Source organism: Mastacembelus armatus, chromosome 17 (assembly GCF_900324485.2).
Source record: "Mastacembelus armatus chromosome 17, fMasArm1.2, whole genome shotgun sequence".
Classification (NCBI taxonomy): domain Eukaryota; kingdom Metazoa; phylum Chordata; class Actinopteri; order Synbranchiformes; family Mastacembelidae; genus Mastacembelus; species Mastacembelus armatus.
In genome coordinates this window covers 4,748,219-4,775,836 of record NC_046649.1, presented here as the reverse complement: position 1 = coordinate 4,775,836, position 27,618 = coordinate 4,748,219, and the positions used below count along the sequence as shown (strand labels likewise).

At 38.2% G+C, this 27,618-nt stretch overlaps 1 protein-coding gene across 1 annotated transcript; it reads right to left on the bottom strand.

Moving 5' to 3' along the window:
- Nucleotides 1-2,723: 2,723 nt before the first annotated feature.
- LOC113133814 (LIM/homeobox protein Lhx8-like) lies at nt 2,724-11,032 on the bottom strand. Its single transcript, XM_026312733.1, has 8 exons — nt 10,952-11,032; nt 10,524-10,682; nt 9,949-10,070; nt 8,859-9,079; nt 7,981-8,084; nt 4,850-4,945; nt 3,215-3,392; nt 2,724-2,800 (listed from the first exon to the last, which is right to left on the bottom strand). Exons 1-8 carry the CDS (start codon nt 11,024-11,026, stop codon nt 2,724-2,726), a joined length of 1,032 nt encoding a protein of 343 aa, XP_026168518.1. The 5' UTR covers nt 11,027-11,032.
- Between the last annotated feature and the right edge of the window lie 16,586 nt (nt 11,033-27,618).

The window sequence follows — 27,618 nt, the reverse complement described above, 5'->3', positions numbered from 1 at the left end:
AGAGACAGAGATGGGAAGGATGTGCGGCAGGTTAGGGTGATCAAGGACAGGGATGGAAATGTGTTGACAGGTGCCACAAGTGTGATGGAGAGATGGAAGGAATATTTTGAAGAGTTGATGAATGAGGAAAATGTTAGAGAGCACAGAATAGAAGAGGTGACTGTTGTGGAGCAGGAAGTAGCAAAGATCAGTAAGGATGAAGTGAGGAATGCGTTGAAGAGGATGAAGAATGGAAAGGCCGGTCCGGATGACATACCTGTGGAGGTATGGAAGTGTTTAGCAGAGGTGGCAGTAGAGTTTTTGACTGGGCTACTTAACAAGATCTTGGAGAGTGAGAGGATGCCTGAGGAATGGAGGAGAAGTGTACAGGTGCCCATCTTTAAGAACAAGGGAGATGTGGAAACTACAGAGGAATAAAGCTGATGAGTCACACAATGAAGTTATGGGAAAAAGTAGTGGAGGCTGAGGTCAGAAGTGAGCATTTGTGAGCAGCAGTATGGTTTCATGCCAAGAAAGAAAACCACAGATGCAATATTTGCTTTGAGAATGCTGATGGAGAAGTACAGAGAATACATTGTCATCTGCAGTGAGAGCTGGGAGCAGGTGGAGGAATATCTAGAGAGGTGGAGGTTTGCTCTGGAAAGGAGAGGAATGAAGGTTAGCTGCAGTAAAACAGTACGTGTGTAAATAAGAGTGACTCAAGCAGAACGGTGAGGTTACAGGGAGTAGAGGTGAAGAAGATGGAGGATTTTAAGGACCTAGGGTCAACAGTCCAGAGCAACGGAGAGTGTGGAAAAGAAGTGAACAGACGTGTGCAAGCAGGTTGGAACGGGTGGAGGAAAGTGTCAGGTGTGATGTGTGACAAAAGAGTGTCAGCAAAAATGAAAGGAAAGGTGGACAAGACAGTGGTGAGACCAGCAATGTTGTCTGGTTTAGAGACAGTGGCACTGAGAAAAAGACAGGAGGCAGAGCTGGAGGTAGCAGAGCTGAAGATGTTGAGGTTCTCTCTGGGAGTGACGAGGATGGATAGGATCAGGAATGAGGACATCAGAGGGACAGCTCATGTTAGATATTTTGGAGAAAAAACCAGCGAAGTCAGATTGAGATGGTTTGGACATGTTCAATTCAATTCAATTCAATTTTATTTGTATAGCGCCAAATCACAATACAAATCATCTCAAGGCACTTTACAAAAACTAAAACTAAAAACCCAACAATTCCCTTATGAGCAAGCACTTGGCGACAGTGGAGAGGAAAAAACTCCCTTTAACGGAAGAAAAAAACCTCCAGCAGAACCGGGCTCAGTTTGGGCGGCCATCTGCCTCGACCGGTTGGGGTGAGTGGATAGAGCAGAGAGAAAAGAACAGCAACAATAAACAACAAATAGACACTGCAAGTTGGTGGGGCCAGTAACTGCACATCAGCGATAAACAGCTCCAGGACCAGGGACACCTGCAGAAGGTACAGAGAGAGAGAGAGAGAGAGGGAGGGAGAGAGCACAAACTAGGGGAGAGAGAGAGCACAAGGTTAGTAACATTCAATGGTGGAATATACATGAGGTGGGAGAGAAGGGGGTTAGGGTAGGGGAGCTCAGTGCACCGATGGTCCTCGGGCAGTCTAGGCCTATAGCAGCATAACTAACTAAGGGATGGTTCAGGGTTGCCTGAAGCCAGCCCTAACTATATGCTTTGTCAAAGAGGAAGGTTTTAAGTCTAGCCTTAAAAGTACAGAGAGTGTCTGCCTCCTGAACCCAGGCTGAGAGCTGGTTCCACAGGAGAGGAGCTTGATAGCTAAAGGCTCTGCCTCCCATTCTGCTTTTGAGAACTCTGGGAACCACAAGTAGGCCTGCACTCTGAGAGCGAAGTGGTCTATTGGGATAATATGGTACTATGAGGTCTTTAAGGTATGAAGGAGCTTGATTATGAAGGGAGGGACAGTGAACACATTGGTAAAAGGATGCTGAGGTTAGAGCTTCCAGGAAGGAGGCCCAGAGGAAGACCAAAGAGGAGGTTCTTGGATGTAGTGAAGGAGGACATGAGGATAGTTGGTGTGGGTGAGGAGGATACAGAGGATAGGGTTAAATGGAGGCAGGTGATTCGCTGTGGCGAACCCTGAAGGGAGCAGCCGAAAGGTAAAGAAGAGACATTGCAAGTGGAGAATGCAGGAGGGCAGTGTTTAATATACAGTACATGTGTAAAGTACATCTTTATAGTGTTAATAATACAGGAACAGGAGAATTTCTCCATCAATGTACCAATTCCAGTGGTTTTAATATGCGATATAACCCAATCATGAATTTTTGTAGTAGGCTTTATACAAAATGAATGTAAATGCCAAAATTTACATTTTGTTATCCTAAAAGAAAAAAATCTGGTAACCAAAAAAAAATCATCATTTCTTAACAGTGACATTTCATCTTATTTTCCAAATAAATTAAATACAAAGAAATTCATAACACATACATATTAACAAAAGCTTTGTCTTACAAAAATCAATGTTTTACATTTTCAACTTATCTGTGGATCCCTGTGCAAATGAATGAAATTCATTTAGTTGTCTAATCACATATTACATAGTGAAAATGAAAAATTCTTACATAGCTGCTATTATTCTACAGTTCATAAGTGAAACATATCCAATATTTGCATGAGTTTTTTGAAATTAAAGAGTAATAGCTCTCCATCTTTCCATCAACCATCAATCTCAGTTTTCAGGAGACAGGTTCAGGCATGGCTGACTGGCAGCTGTGTCAGTGAATTGGACATGAGTGGCTGAAGCAAAAGTGGGCCTGAGGTTTGGACTGGGGAAGTAAGAAAAAAAACATATATATATATATATATATATATATATATACACACACATATATACACAAAGATTATTAATTTACATCAGTGAGGAGAGGACACTGAACATTACTGCAACAATTCTCCTTGATTTCTAACAAATCATCAGTTTAGCAATTTAATAAACAAAATTCATTGCAGTAAAAATGTAATCCCTCCAGATATGCCACTTGCATTGAATGCCATGCAGCAATACAGCTAATATTCCAAAGCTCTATATAAGGATAAGGGTAAGCTTTAATAAACTCAAAAGTTTAATTCAGGAGGATACAGTATATGATACAGATGACTCAGATCGTTAACACTGAGTCAGCGGCATTGGTTGTTTTTGCATGAAAAACATCTTGGTTAGCACAGTTATGTATTCTTACCATCCATATAAGTCAGTGTTGTGAGGAGGGGTGGGTCAGGGGAGATATAGGTTGTATATTGCATCTCCTCCATCAAAGTTGGAGTCAGCTGACTAGGAGCAAGAGACATCACAGATGTGGAAGCAGGATTTGGGCTGATGTACTTCTTTTGACGAGCTCGACAGTTTTGAAACCAAACCTGAAGGAAGGAGATTTAATTAATAATTAGCCCCAAGTGGTATGCCCCAATTTTACGTGCTGAAAGTCTAGAGAGATTCAGACAAAATATAAAATTCATTATTGTTGTTTGAAACAGGGATTTAAGAAAGGAAAAAAAAAACATCTGCTTAAAAGAGTCTTCCTGGCATTTTATTCTTTCAATATATTTAGAAACCCTTGACCATTTCTGAGAAAACACTAATAATTAGTCTAAGTGGGTAGGTTCCTGCAAAACAGATAGCTTCTAGTTTAATTTATACATTGCATAAGTAGAAAGACAGTCAGTAATAAAGATGTGAGTCCTCTAAAGGGGATCTTAATTGTCTGCATTTATATTCACTGACTAATCCTGGAGCCTCATTACTGGACTTTACTTGGAGTCTTAAAGCTTCCCCATACAAAGCTGTAGTCCATCCATCCATCCTGTTTTTGATAATGTAGGTTTATTTAACATGGGCAGTGCTCATAATAAACATTGCTGTAAACATGTTAGTTGTTAGATGTTGCAAAGTCACTGTGCAAACAATATGAGACATTTGAAGCAATGAAATGGGGAATATTAATGTTATTAGAAACATGGACTCAATAAAACATTAATTAAAACATAGAAAGCAGAACCACAGATACACAAGCACAGATACAGAACCACATTTACATCAAATACACTAATCACTCTGATAATAGAAGAAATGCAGATACGCTGGCAATAGCAAGATATAAGACTGAGGACAGATGGGCATGGCTGATGTTTTGTGCTGACAGCAGGGAAAGCAAATTTTATTTTATTTTTTTAATGAGCTTGAAATAAACTGCTCAGTTGTCTAATATCTATTCGGACAAAGCTCCACTCAAGGTTTTATTGGAGAAAACAGTCTCCACTCTACTGTGAGCATCTGTTCTGACTAAACTGCTCAGAATTTCTGCAATGAACACTACTCAGCATCTCTACCAGTATTAGCAGAACAAAATGATTTTAAACTTTTTAATCTCTGAATAATAACACAGAGAGAACACTGAAATGAAAACTAAAAAATTAAACATTGTTAGTGAAGCATTTTGTACTGGAAAAAAACATTGCTATTGAAAAAAATATTAATATAGGAAAAAAATCTCAGTTTTTGTTGATGTAAGGTGGGCAATCCATGTTCCTGATTGCTTTCCAACTATCTCTGCTCTACCCACTTCTGATTACCTGGATCAGGTGTGTTCAGTCAATCAGGAGTTAGAAGATACCATCTCAGAAGAGGATGTAGCAGGAGAAGTGGATTGGAACCTTCCAGTTTCTGATTGGTGGAAAATACCTGATCTAGGTAATCTACAGTGATGGGGCAAGAATAGTTTGAAAACAAGCCGGACAGTGGCCCTCCTTTGTGTGGAGAGTACTCCTCCATTCATTGCTATGGCTCCAAATGCTAGAGGCAGTAACAGTTACTTTACCTGAATAACCCTCCGGCTGAGACCAGTCCTCTCTGACAGTTTCTGGAGAGTCTGGGCATCTGGGTTGTTATCTTTAGCAAATTGAGTTTGCATTACCTATAGATAGAAACAGTAAAGTTTACAGCAGAGATTATACATTTACACTTCGCATTTGAAAACATTAATATAATGGTGCCTGTTAGGTGGCAGCCAGTTATAGCAGCTCCTGTTTGTTTTTTTTCTTTTTGCAAGTTTTTGATGATTTTTACTGATTTTTACTTTTCTGTTAATCCAAGTTAAGTCAAGATCTATGCTTTCTCTCTGATAACAGATGAAAGTGGATGAGTTGGGATCTTCTAATTCCTGTGGAGAGACATGTAGAGATTATGGAAACGGCAGCATCTATATAAGGGAACAACTGGTAGCTCTCAAGGGAACAAGTCTGTTTCTTGGTATAAAACCTGAAATCCCCCAAGACCTGAGGAGGTGTAGGAGGGGCTGCAGAGCAGGAGTGAAGCATCGAGAAAAACGTAGGAGATTTAAACCATTTCTCCCAACAATTATTCTTGGGAATGTGAGGTCACTCTGCAACAAAGTGGATGAACTTTCTGCTTTAGCTAGCAGCCAGCGAGAGTACAGAGAGTGTAACTTGCTTTGCTTCACTGAGACCTGGCTGAATGAAAATATACCGGACAGCTCGCTTGAACTGCCTGGGTTCTCACTAGTGTGAGCGGACAAACAGAGTTTGAGAAAAGAGAAAAGAGGAGGTGGTCTCGCTGTTTTTGTTAACTCCAAATGGTGCAACCCCAGAAATGTAACAGTGAAAGACTGTATCTGTACTCCAGACATTTAGCTGTTGGTGGTTGAACTAAGGCCATACTACCTGCTCCGTGAGTTTTCACACACCATTGTTGTGACTGTTTACATTCCTCCATCAGCTGCAGCACAGACTGCATGTGACATCATCTACACAGTCTCCACACGCTGGTCTCCACACAAAACACCCCAGTGCCCTACCCCCACTTGGTGGATCAGACCACAACTTAATATATCTAGTACCAACACACAAGCCTGTAGTAAGACAGCAGTCGGCTACCAAGAGGTATGTGAAGGTTTGGTCAAAGGATGCTGAGGAGGCCCTGCAGGAGTGCTTCAGGGTTACGAACTGGGACCTTTTCATGGATGCTCATGGTGAGGACATCAAAGGCATCTCTCACTGCATCACAGATTACATCCACTTCTGTGAGGACAATGTTATTCCATCCAAAAAAGTTCATTGTTTCCCCAAAATAAGCTATAGATAAATAAAGACATTAAAGGCCTCCTCAACAAGAGAAAGAGTGCGTTCATGGCAAGAGGCAAGGAGGAACTCCGGGCTGTGCAGAAAGAACTCAAGAGGAAGCTGAGGGAGGCAAAGCAGCTCTATAGAGACAGAGTAGAGCACAAGTTGAGACAGAACAATATCAAAGAGGTGTGCAATGGGATGAAAATAATGACTGGTTATAAGAAGTCACACACTGCTGTGGAAGGAAACTCAAAGTTTGCTAATGAACTTAACCTGTTCTTTAATAGATTTGACACCACCTCTGCTTCTTACTCTGACCCAGTGTCCTCACACACCATCGCTCCTCCCTCCACCACCTTAGCTGATTCCTTGGGGTCTCTTCACATCCCTCCACCCAACATCTCTGCCAATGCTGCCTCCCCACTGATGCCATCTCCTCGATCAGCAGCCATACAACATTGAAGTATACCTCACCCCCAATACCTCCTCCCCTGCCCTCACCATCTGACTCCTCATCAACACAATACACAGGCCCAGTCTTTGCCACAGAGCAGGTGAAGAAGGAACTATCCAAACTAAAGACCAACAAAGCAAAAGGACCAGATGAGATCAGTCCCAAAGTACTTAAGGTGTGTGCTGAACAGCTTGCATAGGTTTTTCAGCAACTCTTCAACCTCTCTCTGAGGCTCAAAAAGGTGCCTCAGTTATGGAAAACTTCCTGTATTGTCCCAATACCAAAAAGAGGCCGTCCCAGTACCCTTAGTGACTTCAGACCAGTAGCTCTAACATCACATGTCATGAAAGTATTTGAGAGACTGTTCCTGCAACACCTGAGGTCTCAAGTGTCTGAATTTCTGGACCCACTGCAGTTTGCAGATCAGGAACACATAGGAGTGGAAGATGCCATCATCTTCTTAATGCACAGAGCATACTCCCATCTGGAGAGGCAGGGCAACACTGAGAGTCATATTCTTTGACTTTTCAAGTTCTTTTAACACTATTCAGCGCCACCTGCTAAGTGCAAAGATGCAGGATATGGAGGTTCCCGTAGACATGGTGGAGTGGATCAAAGACTACCTCACTGGGTGGCCACAGTTTATTCGCTTAAATGGCTGCATATCTGATGTGGTGATGAGCAGCATCGGTGCACCTCAAGGAACTGTACTGGCAGCATTTCTGTTTACACTCTACATCTCAGACTTCCGCTACAACTCAGGAACGTGTCACTTCCAGAAGTTCTCTGATGACTCTTCAATCATTGGATGCATCAACAATAATAATGATGAGAAAGTCCCGGTCTCCATCCTTGGAGAGGATTTTGGACTCCTACAAATACCTTTGAGTCCACATTAACAACAAACTGGACTGGTCAAACAATACAGATGCACTCTTCAAGAAAGGACAGAGCAGACTGTTCTTCCTCAGGAGACAGTAGACACAAACCATCCAAAATAAAATACTTTATTACTTTGTTAATTACTATTAATATAATTTAAATACTGCTTCATCACTACATTCATTATGCCCAACACTGACTACACATCCTGCGCTCACATACCTACATTAACAGTAATTTTGATGTTTCTATCTGACAAATGTAAATCAAACATTAATTTTTCTTTTAAGTCCATTTTGGAATCTCATTCAACAAATGTACCTGCATCTTTTGTCGATACATATTGAGTTGAGATCTACTGATATAAAAATGCAGTACTCTGGTCATACATACTCTAACAGTAGATGTCAAATAAAAGTTTACATTAGTGTTTTCTCTGGGAAAAGTGCACTGGCTACTGGAGAAAATTCATATTATCAATTTATTTATTTCACAGGTAGATAACTACATACACACAGTGATTGATGGTACCTGTAACTGCTCAAGAGTAAAGCTTGTCCTGGCCCTCTTAGCAGGTCTTGGTGTGGTGCTGGGATCATCTTTGTCTGCCACCTCTTCATCTACTTTTGGTTGTTCTTTAAGAGAAGACAAACAACATCTTAGGATCATCATGCTTTTATTAACAAGGGCCCTCACTTGAAGGACCCGTGTCAGCTCAGGTGTTTCCTCATGGCATCCCCCAAGTCGGCACTATAATGACATCAAAAGTGTATACCTACAGAACTACTTATTTTGTATAAGTCAGGGACCATGTGTTTTGGCATTTTTCCCCTCATTCAATTTGTGTTAGAGTGGCAATTGCAAAGTCAGTTTTACTAAAAAGGAGACTGTTGCCATAAAATTGCTGCATCTAGAAGCAGACTATAAGCCGCACCAGAATATTAGCCAGTTTTAGCAAAAGACCTAGATGAACAGAAAAAAACATGTATAAGTCACATTTCTATTTCTACTAATTATAGTCTAAATTAGCCATTGAAGAACAAATTCATTCATTCATGTCAGCGACTCAACAAAATGACAGACACATAGGTCTCTTCACTATATAATCCATAAAATGCGGTAACTGTTTCATTCATTTGGTATATATGTGCAGGGGGCTTCCTATGCAAGTGTAATCTGACTGTATGATGGATGTTATTTTCTGTATAGAACCTCTGTAAGACACACAATAGGTCTTTTCAGGTGACACACGTATGGGCTATGACAAATGTAATATATTCCCTATTCATGTTTATTGTATAGTTAGGATAGCTCCAACCTGAAAGTGGTTTTCCTAATGATTCTGGCGACCTGACCCTTTGTCACTTTTTTAGCTTTACCTCAACTTTTTACTATATCCTTATACTCACCATTTTCTTTAGCCCGTTTGATATTTTCTATCATAATGTCATAGTGTGGTCGACAGAAGACCCTGTTCTCGAGTAGTCCACACTCCTCCCCAGTGGACAACTGGCGTTTACAAGAGGTGCAGGAGAAACAAGCCAGGTGGAAGGTGTTGCCTCTAGCCCGACGCACCCAGTCATTTGAGTGGATATTACGGCCACAGCGAGCACAGCGGGTCCCATATCGCCTGAAGAAAAATGGAAACAGGACAGGTGGTGTAGGAGAAGAAAGAGTTGATTATGATAAGGTGGGATGAGCTGTGATTAGATAGCTGTGGTTACAGATGACTGACCTTTGTTTCATAAGCTAAGTCTATAAACTTATTTGAGAAAATGTATAATTCAGCAAAGCCAGGAGAAGATTGACAAAGAGCTACAGTATTTTATTGGATTGGATTACAGTGCTGACTGTATTAATATGATGCCCCTCTTCTTCAACTCTGAAGTCACTAGTCCTGTTAACTTCAGTGAGCAGGTTCACAATGCATTAGAAACTTTGGAAAACATTAGATGCTGAATGTCCTTTCAGGGAGTAATAAAGTTTAAAAGCAGACCTGCACTATGTCACAGTATTTTTTACACTTCCATTTGAAGAACATGTGTAATACAATTTTTTTTCTGTCCTTCTGGTACATTTTTTTTACTGAATTTCTCATTTAAATTTAGCACATCATTCAATGTGTCGTGCATGTGTTGGGACTGTGGGAGAACACCAAAGTACCCAGAAAAAACTCACACAACCTCTAGGACAGAATGAAACTCCACACAGGCTTCGGTTGAGCGGGATTCACATCAAGAACCTTTGCGCTGTGAGTTTGGCAGTGCTAACCACTGCACCACTGTGCTGCCATCATGTCACCATTATTTTCCTTAATTATATGAGCACATAATATGATGTGTATTACAAGGATGCACAAATAAAATTAAACACCAACAATACGGAAAAAAAAAAGAAATGGAAATGTGGAGAGGTAGAAGCAGCTCCATATCTTATCTAAAGGATACTTTTTTATTTATAAAAAATCCTCACTGTCTGGAACAAAACTGTCTGACCAACCTGAAGTAGTCGAGTTTGCAGAAAACCTGTTCATCTTTGATGTAGCAGCTTACATGTCGCCCCAGTGATGTCTTGCACACACTGCATGAGAGGCAACGCACATGCCAGCACAAGTTGTTCACCTGAAGTAGAATACAAATTTTTTTTTTTTTAAAAATTGAGTACTATCCTTTAACCAAATGTAATAGATGTTGCTGACAAGGCATTTATTTTACTGGAAGGACTCAGAAGTAATCATCCTACCAGTTAGCCAACATATTGTTCTTATGAGATAATAATACTTATGCTAATATGCTTGTATATAGTTATAGTTACCCAAAGATTATTTGTTTATAAGTGACACTGCAGTCCAACAACCAGTTTACATAACTGCTTAAAGTTGTGAAAACGTTATTTGACCTAAACAATTTAACAGTAAAAACTGTTCCCTGAGATCAACATTACTCATATTTACAAGCAAAGTCTTCTCAATTAAGAAGAATAACTAACTACAACTGTCCCCAAATATGAACTTAGTAGAAACATGCTGAGACTTTTTGTCATAATTAGTTGTCAAAGACATCAGTCAGTGTGACCTTCAGGAGGTATCTGTCCAGTATCTCCAGCCCACAGGTGGTGCACAGGATTTTCCCCTTCAGACAAGCTACAGTGTGGACTGAGGAGGAGGAGGACGAGGAGAGGGAGGACGGAGAATACGAGTCCTCTTCGAAAATATCATCAGGCCCAGAGGAAATCTGTCAAAAACAGCCACCCCAAACACAGCTTGGTTATAAACACTGGGCCATAAAAACCTTAACATTTTCCATCTAATTTAACGAGTGTCGTTTGTGGGTCAGGTGGTGAAATGTCATTTTAAACGTTTTCTGTAAAACTATAAAGTTTCTTTTCAGGTTTAACTATGTGGCAGAGCTTTGAAGTGACAGCCTAAAACTTCACCCCGCGGCCGTCAGTGGCGTTTCTCTTAAGAAAAAAGTAGATAAAATGTGATACTGAAAACACCTACTGTGTCGACAAAAATATTGCCTCCTTGCAGCTGAGTTAAAACGACCTCCGCTGGACGCGTTTCTCCTTCCGACATGTTGTCAGCAACAAATCCACACTGATGTGCAAGACACAAGGGCGACCATGTAGGCTAATGTCCCCTTTCCATGACAACAACAGAGATTAAACCTCTGGAAAACAAAATAGTCGCTTAAACTTTTTGTATACATTTTTGTGTCTTTATTAAAACTGCAGTCAGTAAGCCATGGGCCTCGTCGACTGCAGCGGTCTGCACTTTGTTATGGAAGCCAGTAGTTTGACCATGGGAAATAAACAAATAATTAAATAATCAACTAATTTCTTCCTGTGGCCAATTATCAAATCCTACCCGCTATATATCAGCAGACTGGTCCTCAGCACGCGCTCACAGCTGAGCTGCAACAGCTCTCCGCACGTGCACATGATAGAGCGCCATCAGCACACCTGCGCGTGATTGTGACCCTGCCAATCAATCAAAGCTGTGAGTGATCGCCTTTACCCCATGATGAAACATGATGGGAGGGATGGTTTGTAGAATCAGTGCAGAGTATTATCTATCCTAAAGTCTAGCTCTTTGTGGTTACCTTTCTAAAGTTCAGCAGCATGTTAGAGCTCTTTCTCCAAAGGGCTGTTTTTAGGCAGTGTAAAACCAAAGCAATAACAAAAATGCACATATTTTGCTTTGTAATGTTTTCTGAATGTGTAGTTTGATTAATAGCAGGCTCTAATAAACAAAATAACACTTCTTTATATTCCCTCTTTGATTTTACATGATCTACAACATCTAAGTTGTTGAAACTGTAATTAAATTCCTCTAGGATTGTCTAATCTATCAGGCCTTCATCACATCACTAAACTGAGCACACTGGTAATCCTGGTCAAATAGGCAGGTGGTCATGACATAAGTTACATAAGGGTAGAGGATATATATTGCAGTGTGAGATTCATTTGATAAAGTCTTCTGGGAATAAGAAACTTATATTCCAAGTTTTTAAATATATAACTACATTTCACTACTTTGCCTAAAGACATCATGGAAGGAAAAACTGTGATAATATATGTCGAATGACATACAGCCCAATGCTTAAACCACACAGTAACTCAAATAAATCCTGTAAGCACGGTTCCTGTGTGATGTCATGTGACATTTCTATATATGACCTCTAAATAAACTAATAAAGTTTTGCTTGGTAAATAACATAAAAGCACATATTACTATAACTCCCATTATACTCTACACTATACAATGCTGCCTGTTATTTTTGGTTACACGGCATGTGGTAATACTAATCCAGTGGGACATGACAGGTTTTAACTTACACTTAGATTTCTACCTCTTTCTGTGTACCTCACTGTATTAGACTGATACAGAGTCAGACCTTGGGCTTTAAGACATATATGATCCTCCACAAATTGTAGACTGAAATTAAACATTTTATTTTGCTTAGTACATCTACAGTAAACAAAACGAAAAACGGGGCTGTGACGTTAATTAACAATATCTGAGAATATACTGAACTATAAAATAAATAAATAAATAAAATAATAAAAACTTCTTTGTTTAGTAATGGTGTTCTAGGAGTGATCTCAACTGATGAAACCAACAGACTTTTGTAAAATAAACCAATAAATAAATAAGTTACAGCTTTGTAAAACCATCTTATTACTCACCATGCAGTTGGAGACAGAGTTAAACATTGTCACAGAGAATCTGCTGGCTCCTTAGGTTCGTCCCCCTTCAGACAACTGCTGGTATTCCACAGTAGCAGAATGGGAGGTTTCTTCTATAGTCCCGTTATTAGACCACTGTACTTCAGCTCGTCATGCACTCACCTCAGCATTGCTTCTGGCTCTCAAATACTGTTCACTCACCACTTGCAAGAGCCACAACCTTTTCATTTTAAGTAGCACTTCCCACTCTGATGGCCTCGACCCGCCCACTGCAAAATCAGTGAGAAGTTAGGATTTTGACTGTGAGGATAAGATGAGCCTCTGTTGCTCTTTCTTTCTTTGTTTTGTATGTATTGTATATGGAGATTGCAGACTAGAACTGATTATTTAGAGCTGAAAACTCTTTTCATTAATAGATCCCATACAAAGACTCAGAAATTACCCAAATATTAAAGAAAGTACTTAAGAGGATTAGTCTATATTATATTCTCCTCATCCTACAAAGATTTAAAAACACAAATGTCAAAGATCTCTTCCCCAGGCATCTATTCACTTAGCCCACCCCATCATTGTCAGCATTTCCTTTCCTTCTTTTCCTTATTGCCATTAGGGACATTATGAACACAGCACATGTCATGTTTGGGTAATGGTTTATATTTGTTTAGAAATCCACACCGTCTGACCAGCAGGAAGTTCACCAGCACCACAAAACGGGTGGATTTATGTCCTCAAACCTGATCAGAGCAGTGCCGAGTGATCGCCCCTCTTTAGAAAAGGGAGAGTCCTTTTGATTCCCTGGCGTATCTACTCTTTCATGGTTACCTTGTCAGACGATGATGGTAAACCAAAGACTGGGGTCAAAAAGTATTAATGAAAACATTCTCAGAGTGCAGTTTGTGAATGGCAAGAGACTGGGTCAGCAATGCCTTTGGGTTTTATATCTGTACATCTGCAATCTGATGCCCCAGTCCCCAGCCTTCAACACTGGGTCTTTAAATGTGATGGCTTTTAGATGTAGCACTCTAACAGAAATGTATAAGCAGTTTTTAAAATCAATGTTAAAAAATGATCTAATTTACAAATGTAACCAAATCCTGATCTTGCAATTGTATTTAACCCAGAAACAACCTCACTTCTGAATTATAATTGCAACCACAATAATTAACTGTTGGCACTTTGCCACATTATCTTCACCCGATAAAACATTATGGTTTTAAGATTCTCTAAAGATAACAAAATAAGCTTTTTAGTCTGAGGGGCATTTAAACAGCAATACTGTTTGAAGAATTCAGGATTTAGTAAATACTTTACTGAAAAAATTGTCTAGACATTTTTGTATCATAAAATAATTACAATATGGTCTGGTATGCAAATGGATTTTTTTGATAAACTCGTTTTTTTGCATCAGTGATTAAAAGGTACTGGGGCCTGAGTGGAATTTAAATGGCCACACACAAGAGGTTGACAGTACTGTAGATTAAGTAGTCACATGGAAATATCAGACTATTAACATTATAGGAAAAAAAAAACAAATTTAAAATAAAAGGACCAACTGCTTTAGTTTAAAATCAAAATTATATTATTATAACCAGGGCGTGTAGGCTCTGGTAGATTATCACAGCCTAATGACACAGTGAGATCGACCTATTAAGCTCACTAGGAGGTGGAGTAGGGTCCTAGTATGGGGTGATAATACTTGAAGTAGAAGCACCTATTGTGAATTTTGCTCTTGACATAAATATTATGGTTGCCTAATTATAACACATATCAATTACAGTATATACACCACCTCCTAACAGCTGTTTTTTCCTCCTCTGTGGCCTCAGCTGGATTACCAGCTTGCCAAATTCTTTAACAGTCTTGTGGCCCCAGATCTCAAAAAACCCTAAAAGTCACACTCTAGGACAATTGATTATACAAAATTTGATTGACTGTAAGTTTGTTTAGGCATTTGCAGTACAAAATCACAATAATATGATTGTTACTTAACTAATTTTGTGGCCCTGGTCTTGTAGAGGGCAAATGTGTCAAATCCCTGTTTAAAAAATAGACCCTGTCTGACCAACAGTCCAAAATCCAAAAAGTTTAACATCATAAAAGACAAGAAAAATGGCATTTTTTGTTGTTTTTAACTAAATTAAATTTAAACTGTCACAGAATCAGTTTCCAGGTAATCAGTTAATGGACTGTCATTACCTGTTTTTTTGGGGTCTATGGGAATAATGAGGCTGCCATGCATATTGGAAGCCAATAAGGGCCCAACCACTATTGCCCATGGACCTGATAATAAATAAATGGTGCAATCCCTGTGGCAGAACTCTTCAACCTATTACCCCCACATGCAGTCCTCTTCACAAGGTTTAGAAGAACACTCCTCAGACAGGATCTGGTGATCCATTCAAATCAATAATAGTAGCACATCAGTGCTCAGCCTGTTTAAAAGCATACCACCATGAAATGATGTTAACTATATTTTTTTCCGGCATTTAGCCAGATATTTTACCTTAAGACAAACTGCCATGTGAGTTCATGTTTATAATTCTGCTAGAAGAAACTATGTTGAGAATTGGGAAATATCCACAGTTGACTTAATTATGATTAAACTTCTATTATGGTCTTATACAAACTGGCCCATAGCCAGTGAATCTTTTGTTTCTTTAGCCTGCAAATATAGATATAGATATATTGCACAATAGGATGAAGTTAGTACTGATCAAGAATATATAGTATAAAACTGCTGAGCAATAATTTAATTAGGAAGAACATAATAAACCACTAGTGCGGAAGCAAATGTAAGCAAATAACATCTAATAACAAACGTTCCTGACATTCTGAACTGCACAGTAGCAAGTTTAACATGATGACATCAGGGTTCGTGAGGAGTGGCACTGTTTGTTAGTGGGCTTGGTTTCCCTCGTCAGCCAAAACATCTCAGCATCCTACAAACACACAGTTGTTTTTAGTTAAAGCACTAGTTGCTTTTGGTTTGGTCGTGACATGCCGTGGCTTATCTCAGTGCTCGGAAGTGTCAGGGTATGGGTGTGTTACCACACACACACCTTTGTCTGCGTGTATGTGCGCAAGTGCATCTGACATTACTGAGCTTGGTGTCAGGGAGAGCGAGTGTGTGTGTATAGTGTCTGAATAGTGTGTTTGAGAGAGAAAGAGATTCATACAACCCTGACAGGAAGTGTTTAGTTGTGACAGGTATGGATGGAAGTAATGATGGCGAGATGATACTCATTCACCCCCACCACCCACACTGGATCCCATCTACATACCAGCCACACTGACTTTGACAGCACTGTAGCATATCTTGCACTGCATAGCTCAGAACACAAGCAGCTCTGCAGTAACTGCACTAAACTACACAGTAAATCACTAACAGTATGCATCACTGCAAGTCAGTTACAAAATCTATACATACATTTATAAGTCTCTTGAGTATACTGTGTATCATCATGTGTATATATGAAAACATGTATATTATGTTTTTATTGTGTATAACCAAGTTATATTTGTGGCGAAATCTAACCAAATAGTAGCTGTTCCATAAACTTAATTGTGTATTATGTTATGCTCTATACTCCTATGGGTTGTATAGGAGATTATAGACAAACAACCTACATGGTATTGTAGGATGGCGACACGATAGTTTAATGGTTATCACATTTATGTAAGGCAAGTGATGTCTTAAGTTGTGCTAAAATGTCTGAGTGTTTGTTCCATTCATGAAGTCCAAAACTGAGAGTTTCATCACATTATGTGGTGTTTTGTCAAAACTCATTTGATTCTGTTTCAGTCAGTGGAAAGCTCCCTCACTGCTCCAAAGGAAACAGTGGCTGGCTAGTGCTGTAGCAACCTACTGAGATTACTGTTGTCAGTCCAAGCCTCTGGATTTCAGTGGTTTTATTGCAACACAAGTGGTTCTCTTTCATGTTAGAACTCAAGTGGTCAGATCATGAATTATGGATTTAGTGGTTATTGTTCTGTTTAAAGTTTAAGTTTAAAGTGGTATAACTCAATGTTTTCATGCTATCCTAATCTAAGGGCCTTTGTAGTAAAAGCATGTGTATTTGTATTTAACTTGAATACTTCCATTTAATAGTCGCGACTATTGGCTTGTTTACATTTCTTAGCAAAAAGTCAATCAGGCAGCTGCAGCTAATCCAGAATGCTGCTGCCAGAGTCCTTACAAGCACCAAGAAACTGGACCATATCACACCAGTTCTTAGATCACTACACTGGCTTCCCGTTAGTCAAAGGATAGATTTTAAAATCTTATTGCTAGTTTATAAAGCACTAAATGGTTGTGGACCAAAATATATTCAAGATGTATTAGTTCCCTATGAGGTTTCCAGACCCCTCAGGTCATCTGGGACAGGTCTACTGTGTGTTCCCAGAACCAGAACCAAACAAAGTGAAGCAGCATTCAGTTACTATGCTCCTCACTTGTGGAACAAACTTCCTGAACACCTGAGGTCTGCTCAAACTGTCAGCTCATTCAAATCAGGACTGAAAACTCTGTTTACTGCTGCCTTCGAATAATTGTTTATCCTTGTTTTCTTAATGTGCTTTTATGTTTTATTTTAATTTACTTTACTTGATTTAAATTTATTTTATGTTAAATGTCTTTATTTTTAAATGCTCTTTTCAATGCTTTTAATGTAATTATATGCCTTGTAAAGCACTTTGAATTGCGTAGTGTATGAATGGTGCTATACAAATAAATTTGCCTTTGCCTTTAATGCTGCTGCTATATAATTCTTAACTACATATAAGAGGAAAATATTGTACTTCTCTCTTCATTCAGTCCTCGTGGATTATCCATAATTTGCTTTGCTAGCTACTGATTCATTTAATTAAATTCAATTCAGTTTATTTGTATAGTGCCTAATTACAATAAAATCATCTCAAGGCACTTTACAAAAACAAAAACAAAACCCAACAAATCCCTTATGAGCAGCACTTGGCGGCAGTGGAGAGGAAAAACTCCCTTTAACGGAAGAAAAAACCTCCAGCAGAACCAGGCTCAGTTTGGGCGGCCATCTGCCTCGACCGGTTGGGGTGAGTGGATAGAGCAGAGAGAAAAGAACAGCAACAATAAACAACAAATAGACACTGCAAGTTGGTGGGGCCAGTGACTGTACATCAGCGATATACAGCTCCAGGATCGTGTACATCACTGTTAGCAAGTCAACAACCCAAAACAGAGGCAGGCATGCAGGGATTTGTGAAAAAAATACTGTACGTGAAATCACTTTCTTGTTATCTAGTTTTCTTCTGTACTGTTTCATTTTTCCCTGCTTCCTTTTTTAATTTTATGCCACTGTATCTCTGACTCCCTCTATAGTTCTCCCCTTTCTCTATAACCTGCACTACCACCATCACCAGCATACAGAATATTGAACATTGTTACAAACATCAACATGAACGTGCACAGCATGTGGTGGCACTGTGCATTTACATATCACCCAGGAACAACATCATTCAGAATAATGAGGCATATCTCAAGACAACCAGAAACTTACTGGTAAATACACTCAGCATTTATTGAATCTCATCATTTTTGCATTCCTCCATATATGTGTGCATATATGTGCCTGATATACTTATTGTTTATACACTAACATTGTGGGGACTTGGGACAAACAAGCAAACTCCACAAAGAAAGGCCCTGGGTCGAATTGGATTCAAACTCAGAATCCTCTTGTTATGAGGAAACCATGATAACTTGTTATGAGGAAAATCATGATAACTATTATATCACACAATGCCGCTCACAGTCAGTCCCTTATCAAGCCATTACTTTTTCTTATTTTGACTGGTTTGGGACAGTGCAAAAATCACTGAATATTGTCAGCTAGTACAATTAATATGGTAAATAAAAAGCTGCTTATGCATATGTCCAGTATATGTCCTGTCTGTTGTTGGACAGAGAGTATAGAGTGAGCCAGCTGCTGGGAACAAGGTTGATGAGAGCAGTGAGACTGAACCATCCTGTGAAGATGCAAACCCTAAAACCACAACAACCAGCTGAAAGATGCTAAAACTCTATGTAATGCTACTGGGTAAGAGCTGACAGGCTGCATTCCAAAATAATTCTCTGGGGATTTATCATCTCTGGGAATAAGTCTAATTTATCCATTGTTAATAATAATAATTAATTCAGCCTTAATCATCTCTATACCCCTTAAATTTATCCTGTAATGTTGGGAACAAAAGCTTTAGATCACTGTAAAATATTTTAAGTATATAAGAATTGTGAAGTATTATAAAAATCATTTCAGTGGTGTAAACTGTATATTTTTGAAGTGTCAACTATAAAGCAGATATGATGTAGGCCTAAACTGTCAATAGTTTAGCCACTTTTTCATATATAATATAACAGGCATATTTTAGCATAAAGGTACAAATATAAAGTAAAACTTTGACTCCTTTAGTTTTCTTTTTAAATAATGATATGAATGTCTTTTTCTTGTCCTCAGCTCTGTATGCAGGGAAGCAAAGTAAGAGATCAAAGCTGTGTCTGTCAGTCTGGTGACTAATGCTGTTAAAAACCAAATGCTTTGAGTCAGTTCTGTTATTAGAAAACTTTCATCACTTCATCTGCCAGGGCACGCACAGCAAGCCGCCACTGTTTAAATCATATCATAATCACAACAAACCACTGTATCTAAACGCGGACTTCAAAGCTAAAGTAGGAAATTTTTGGCTGTCTTCATTCATTCTTTTTTCTTTCACTTTATTTCAATATCTGTACTTTCATCCTTTGTTAATCATGCTCTATCCTTGCAATTTCCTTCCTCTTCTCTTATATTCTCACTCTATTTTTTCCCTGTATCATTCACTTTTCTCTTTACTTCCATTTACCACCTCACTCTACTCATTTCTCTCCCCCTTTCAGCCTTCCTTTTTCTATCTGATTCTCCATCTCTGCGTCTTGTTCTCTTTGAAATGTCTTTGTGTTTCCTGTCCTTTGTGAAACCCTCCTCTCTGTCACATCTTGTTTTCCTCATTCTATCCTGTTTTAATCCAGTTCCCGCCCCCCTTGTACAACAGAGTCACGCTATTGGAGGAAATGGATGAATAGTGGCTGTTGAGTGACAGGTTATTCTGGGCCAGCTGTGGAGGTAAACATAACGAGGTAATGGAGGTAAACGTCCGGTCAGTTGGCTGAGTGGTACACAAACAATAGGCCAGTAGGCCCTGGCTGCACGAGCAGCAATAGAATCAGGACTTCTGTTGAATCTTTTAGCAGGCCAGAAAACCCATGCAAATTACCAGTGATATAACTTCAACTTTTTCTGTGATCTGACTGGACGTTTCACTGAGTTGTGGCTTGCACAGAAAATGTGGTTTGTGAAAACCCAGTGCAATGAAAGGGCAGAGTACTTTAACTCACAGCGTCCTATTAGATAAATATGAAAACCATGAAGACAGCATTTCTTCATAAAGGAAACATTTTATATTTATATACACTACATTTAGAATTTAGAAAAAAAAGCACCATGACTGACTTTATCTAATGATTTATACGGCTCTTAAATACACCCAGAACTAGGATTTATTTGCTCTTTTAGCTGTTATTCACTGACAACTTTCTTAGTTTGTGATATTTTGTATGTGAGCAGTAAATGTAATCTGAATGTACCATCTTTCTCCAAAGTAGTAAGTAGAGAGGGCGGTGTTACTTGCTTCACATACTGTGCTATACAGACTTAAGAATCTAGACTGCTTCAAGATCTGGGTTTTAACATGGAAAATAGAAAATGTTTAAAGTCTTTTTAGAGAAAAATTCAAACTTCTGTTTTTCTGCTTTTTGATTGTTTCATGTGTCTCTGTCTATCTTTCCACACAGTTATTAAAGATAATAGCTCTGCACAAGTTCAGACAGTTGGCAAACTGTAAACTACATACTTGTGGTTTACAGCTACTCTGTCTTTGCCTACATTTTGTCACATCTTACTCTTTATGTGGGACATCTCAGTGTAAAGACTAGATGGAGAGTTACTGAAGAGACACTAGTGGAATAAAAAACAGAGAAACATGAACCCAGGTGAATTCACAGCATGAGTCTGCAGTAGATTTTTCAATTACAGGGACATATAATTTATGCCCATTGTTATTTCAGTCTGTATTGGAAAATATAAAAATTATGATTACAATAATTTCAAAATTTGGATTCCTTTGTATTTGGTCTGAAACAAGTGCATAATATGTGTGAGACATAGGATTAGGAATTAGACTACCTGTCCCACAAAACAGCTCAGCATGGTGCTATGTGGATTACATAAAAATGCAAAGAACTACAGTATTGGTTTTCTAGTCTGTCATCCATTTTCTGTGATATTATTTACTATGCTGGTAGTGCTGGCAGGATTAAAGAGTAGAGTTACATAACTCTGGAAACTCAGAAACATACAAAATGATCTGCTCTGTGGTTTCATGACGCAGCAGAAAAAGTCCATACAATAACAAGTCAACCACAAAATGGTTAAATTAAGAACTAATGTTAAGAAATCAAACATTTGTTTAAAGTTAGGAAAACATCATGTCTAATGAAAAATTTTGGTCATGTCTAAAAAAAGACGATAATAATTGTCAACCCTGGAGAAGTCACACACACAAATCACGCACTACACAAGTATTGACTAAATGATGTTGGCAGGGAGTGTACTTTTTCAAGGCATGCACTGCTAAACATTACCAAGAATTGGTAATGATGCTAAAACTTTATAATGTCAGTGATATTTTGCCAGAAATGGGACAGCAAAACAGATAATGAAAAGAAAATGTCATGCAACAGGGTATAACAAGCAGCTGTGTCGAAATCTTTGACTTATGCTGTAACTGTAATATTGATCTATAGGGTGTAATTCATCTACAGTCATAGAAGGAGTGCTGGCATTGTTTAATATTCAAAAAGCCAAATATTCTCTCAAATCACATTATAAACTGTAACAAAACATAGACACAAAGAAAAAAAAAGCATTAAAATCAATTATACTTATTTTCTGGAAAATAAAACTGTAAAAATAAAACTATCTCTGTTCTGTCTGTGTCTGGAGGCTAAACGAGACATGGAGGAAGTGTGTGAGAGGCCCTGTCCACCTGGGTCCTGTTTGAGTGTGGAACGGTTTGACAGAAAAAAAATGGATCATCTTTTTAGATTGTTGTGCATCATCCTAATAGTGAGCTGAAGTATAGTATATTCATTCACTGCCCACTTTTTTAATTTTAACCACAAAACCTGAACCCCACACACCGTGACATACTGACATGTTAGGTTGTATATGAGACCAAATGGAGGAGAGGAAGAAAGGGCAGGGAGAGTGGAAAAGTAAGAAGAAACCTCTGGACCCTATTGGAGTGTTTACATAGTCATGTAGGATATCTGCATAATGAAATCATTACAGATCTGTGTAGTCTGTGCATGTGTGTGTTCACTTGTATGGCAGATACATTGGTTTTAGGATTAGATTAGGGCAGAGGCTCATGTTGCAAAAATTAGAGTCGTTTTATTAGTTTTATCCCAAGTAAAATTACATTACATTAGGTTGTTATAATGTTATTATAATATTTAAGGGTTTTCAAACATAAACTGTAATGGCCTGCATAAATTAACTTGATAATCGATACTTTATGGTACCAATACCAATTATAGATTATAATGATTTGTATATTTGAAATAAGAAACAAAAAAATGTAACTGTAAAGTTTAGGTTGTTACAACTAGGTAAAGTATGTTGTATTTACATGCATATTTGTAATATGTTAAATGTTTGGTTTGTGTACAGGTAATTTTTGTTATGTATTTATTAATATTTCAATAAAATAAAAAATAAAAATGAAATGATGAATATGAGCTGAGACAAAATATTAAAATTAGATGTGATAAATTTGCCATTTTGCTGCTCAGGGTATCAGGGTTTCTAGTGAATCTAATGGGAATGTTTTTCTTTGAAAATGAAATTGAAGATTTGAGAGACTGTTTGAGACCACAGAGGTGGTGCTCTCTGAGTACATCAGAAATATTATGAATGGCTTAGATGCGGATACAAAATTCCATATTAATGTGTCTAAGCACTATTTATATATTCATAAAAAACATCTTTCATCTTGAATAAAATCTTACATGAACAGGAAATATGTACCAGTACTAAATATATGAGGAGTGACACAGTACCTGTGTTTTACATAGCACTTGGTATAAATTTGGTACACATCAGTAACTTATATTATATACAAGAATCAAGCATAATAACCCACATTATGAAACAGTATTAAGATGTTTGACACATGATTTTCATGCTCATGGTATAGTTCATCAATATAGCTTTTGCTTTCACACACACACACACACACACACACTTCAGAGTTCTCCTACTTTGTGTTAGAGGTTGAATGTATTTATCAACCATCATATACTATGTGTAATTCAGCTTTCTCCATAAATCCAAACACATGCAGGTTAGGTTGATTGGTAAATCTAAATGGTCTGTAGGTGTTAATGTGAGTTTAAGTTTCTGTCTTTATGTGTCAGCCCCGTGATAGACTGGTGATCTGTCCAGGGTGTTCCCCGCCGCTCACTCAATGTCAGATGGGATTGGCTCTAGCTCCTTAAAATCCTCTAAAGGATAAGTGGTATAGCTAATGGATGGAGGGATAGAGATTTCCTGTCTGTGTTTTTCTTGAACCAAGTTAGTGAGATTCTTTGAAGTTAGTGGTAATGTCCTCTTTCTTTCTCTAAAGTGAGTCTGAGTGTATGGGGATACCATCGGACAATAGGCACACTCATTTACTGTATTTCCTTGTCTCATCTAAGAGGAAATTTGACATTTGTCACTCTCATGTCATGCTATTTGCTCTCTCTTCACACAAAGCAATGTAAAGGTGGAAAGGTGCTGAAAGGGAGAGAGCTACAACTTGCTCAACAATAAACCATGCTTCCCCCAGAGGCTTACTCACACAAACATGTAGTGAAAGAGGAAACCAGAATGAATGGAATGATGAAAGAAAGAGAGAGTAAGACGCTGTTAGGGGTGGAATGTATAAATTAGTGAGGCCTGGTGTGTTTGAACCCCAACAACCTTTGAAAAATAATCATTTACCAGTAATACTTGTTTTAGAGCCCAACCTATCCCTTTGCCCCTAAGCAGTAGTGGAAACATACTGTCATGGAGTACAGTTTCATTGTGTTTCACATTTTCTGCTGCTTTATACTTTTAGTCCATCATATTCAGAGGGGAATATGGATGGATGGATGGATGGATGGATGGGTGGATGGATGGATGGATGGATGGATGGATGGATGGATGGATGGATGGATGGATGGATGGATGGATGGATGGATGGATGGAGAATCTAGTTACTAGGTTGCAGATTTGACCTACAATGACATGTGATTAGTATCAAACACAATAGTGTGGCATAAATGTGTGCAGCTGTATGAACATGAATGTATGTATCACTGCACAAGAGCATGCTGGGTCAGTTAAGGTAGTTTTTATAAAGGACCAAATGGATAAATAAATGATGATGACTGATTACTAATTCCCAACTACCTTAATGTTTCCAACATTTTTGATAAAATGACCTAAGACTTGAGTTTGCAGTATTAGCTTTATAATAGGCATATACTGTAATTCTTGCACTGGATAAAGGTGAACTAATCACAAATTGAAACTACCAGTGTTGAGAAACATTTTGCAGGTGCAGCTGTGACTAAGCAGTGGCTGAAGATTAAAGGAGAACTACCTTAGCTCCCCCTACAGTCAGTCTACTGACTACTGAATTCCCTTAACAGAATCTAATGGAAACTTTCAGGTTGGGAAAATATCAATACATCAACTGTATGTCTGTTCTTCACTGCAGAAGGGTAAATCTGCCAAAGACTAGCTGTGCTATAGTCTGTACTTATTTCAAAATTGTGCTTAAGGCTTCCAGCTGATTCCTGTTGTGTCATTCATGTAAAATTAATGGCTTTTCAAAAATCATTATATCTTATGACTTGTGCCTTGGATTTTTTTCTCTCTTGTATATGCCACTACTGGACTAGAGTTGCCTTAATGGCTGGAGTTAGTCTTAGGTTGTATTGGAGCATATGAAGACTATCAATTACACAGCCTGAAACTTTAATGGATTTATATTTATTTTTATGGGTTACCTTAAAAAGTGTGTGTCAAAGTGTTTTTGTGCTTTCCATGTAATTACATGGGTACATACTGTATAGTGTTGATACTATAGCATCACTTTTAATGACACTGCATTACATTATGCACATAATGTGCACTGTGCTCAATGCAACATTAATTTTATTGCAGCATATTTTCCAAACAGTTGTTAAAAGTTTAATTCCTCTTATTTATCCTTTCTAAGCACTAAATAAACATTCAATACTTGGGCTATATGTCCCTATGTAATGTTGAGCTGTGGGGGCATATATATATGTCCATCTATCCATTATCTATACCCTCTTATTCCTAACCAGGGTCACAGGGATCTGCTGGAGCCTATCCCAGCTCTCTTTGGGTGAAAGGCAGGGGTACACCCTGGACAGGTATAAATATATTTGTCAATAAATAGATTTTCTGCTGTGGGCCCACAATTGGAAACAGACAATAGATGACAAAACACAGTTGGAATGATATAAAGTATACCTTTGCAGGAGAATTTCAAATTCAATACAATTGCTGGAAATGTATAAATACTTGCCTGAAATGCCCTCATACTTATGTTCAAATTGATTATAGTGTCTTCTAAGAAGTCCTAATAAATGTTTATATGGGCTAGGAGGAGAGATTAAAATTGTATTAAAGTTTAAAATGTCTAACTGGTGTTGTATGTCTATGTGGTGGCAACCCTGATGTTAAGGATCCAAATCGCAGTCCAGTTCCATTTTGCTCAGTTATGTTTTTACATTGGACAAATTACCCATATTCCACCAGTGGGACACAAAAAATTACCTTTTCCATAACACAGAATATAAAATCATGTTGCTTTAACAAACTTCTCCCTGAAAAATTATTAGCACATGTAGTGACACATCTGTACTCAGTCGCCCTAGCTTTTTTTTCATATGAGGTAAATCAATAATGTGCAATGCAAAAACTGTATTACATTGTATTGAGTATAAAAGGGAAATAATTAGAAGTTAGATAATCTAAAAACGTGCATTTGTTATGATCTGCATGATGGTCAAAATATTGTACTGTAGTTGCCAGCCTTTATATTTGCTACTGCATCAGTACTTAATAGATAATCCAATAAGAACAGTTTAGAACTGAAAACTACATGAAAAAAACTTTTGATACCAGAAAAAAAAAAAAAAACTCCCTTGCCAGTAGGTGTCTCTGTAAGACTGTGAATGGCTGTAATACAATATGAAGTAGGACTGCCTAACAGGTAGCCCCTGTAAGCTAAGCCATGTACACTGCAGCTACAATAACATATAACATTGAATTCAATTTCAATTCAATTTTATTTGTATAGCGCCAAATCACAATACAGTCATCTCAAGGCACTTTACAAAAACAAAAAACCCAACAAATCGCAGCACATCTTCCTTCATTTTTATTGGATCTTCATTTTATTGTATTTATTCCGTCTTCCTTTTATCCACATAATCTGGTAGTAAAATTGAGACTGTAAGCAAAACATAGAAAGAGTTGAGTGAAAAAAATATTTACATACATACTCAAATAGAAAGCAGTGTGAACAATATGAATGCTTAAAAATTAGACTTTAAAAGGGCCATGATATTGTAGTGAATTATATGCAGAAAAATTTATATTAGCTGTATATGAAATGTTGTCTATTTGTATACTGAAGAATTGTAATAATCAGCCAGATCTGACCTTTTCTACTTAAACAAGTCAGAGAAAAACATGGCCAACGCAGAGGTTATGTCTGCTTTTGTTTCATAGTTAGTAGTCAGTGAAAGGTAGAAATGTCAGAGCGCAGATGATAAATATCAAGGGTACTAACATTTCTTTACTGGGCATTAAGTTTGATTTTTAAGACTCACCACATCTCCTACTCTGCTCTAGTCAAGCTCACCACTACCACATTATTTGTCCTACTGTCTCCCAAATCCTTCCTCACCAATGCTTTGGTACACCCCCAGCTTCCATATTCCTCTAACCCAGACACCCCCTGTGCAGGTTTGCCCCAAATTCTCCTACAGCCATAAAACTCTCTTGCAAATCTCCTTTCTCCCAATCCTCTCCCTCCCCACCCTAAACACCTTGAATTCTGCCACTCATCTACTGCTAAAATTTATATTTTAATTTCAGAAGAGCTGCTGACATTGGCCCAGAAAAACAGCACAGATAGCTTGTACTTATAATTGTAACCATTTAACAATAGAGATGGAGCTGTGGAATTATGTATATTTGCTGCTGCCTTCTTGCATATACTGATTGTGAATGTGCAGAAACATTCATGTAAATGTGTTTTAACATGTGTGTGCCTTTAAATAGTGTTTATGTGGTATAACCAGTGTATTAGTCTGTCAATCCCTCAGCTAAGCCTCAGCTCTGCAGGGCTTCACTCCTTATTTAGGTCATCAGATGGTTAAAGAGTTAAACTCCTCAGGATTGGACCAGACTAAAAAATGGTTTTAACTAACTGGTCTTAGTGGCCCAAATCCTGCACAACACTCACATACAGAAGATGTACTCATCAAAACCTATTATTTGAAGTACACCCGCAGCTATTATTATATTTAGATAGCAAAAATGAATTCAGAGCTTGGATGGTGCAGGACTTATTAGCTGCCTTATTTCACTGCAGAAACAATGACTCTGTGTGGAACAGCTGACCTGTTTGCTGTACAATAAAGCATTTCAGATAAGGCTCAAGTAAGATCACAGTGTCACTGCAGAAGATTTAAATAATTAATGGAGCTACTGCTGCTGTGCCATGTGTATAAATTGCACACTGCTCCTCTCTGATTGTGCAGGCATGCATATTGAT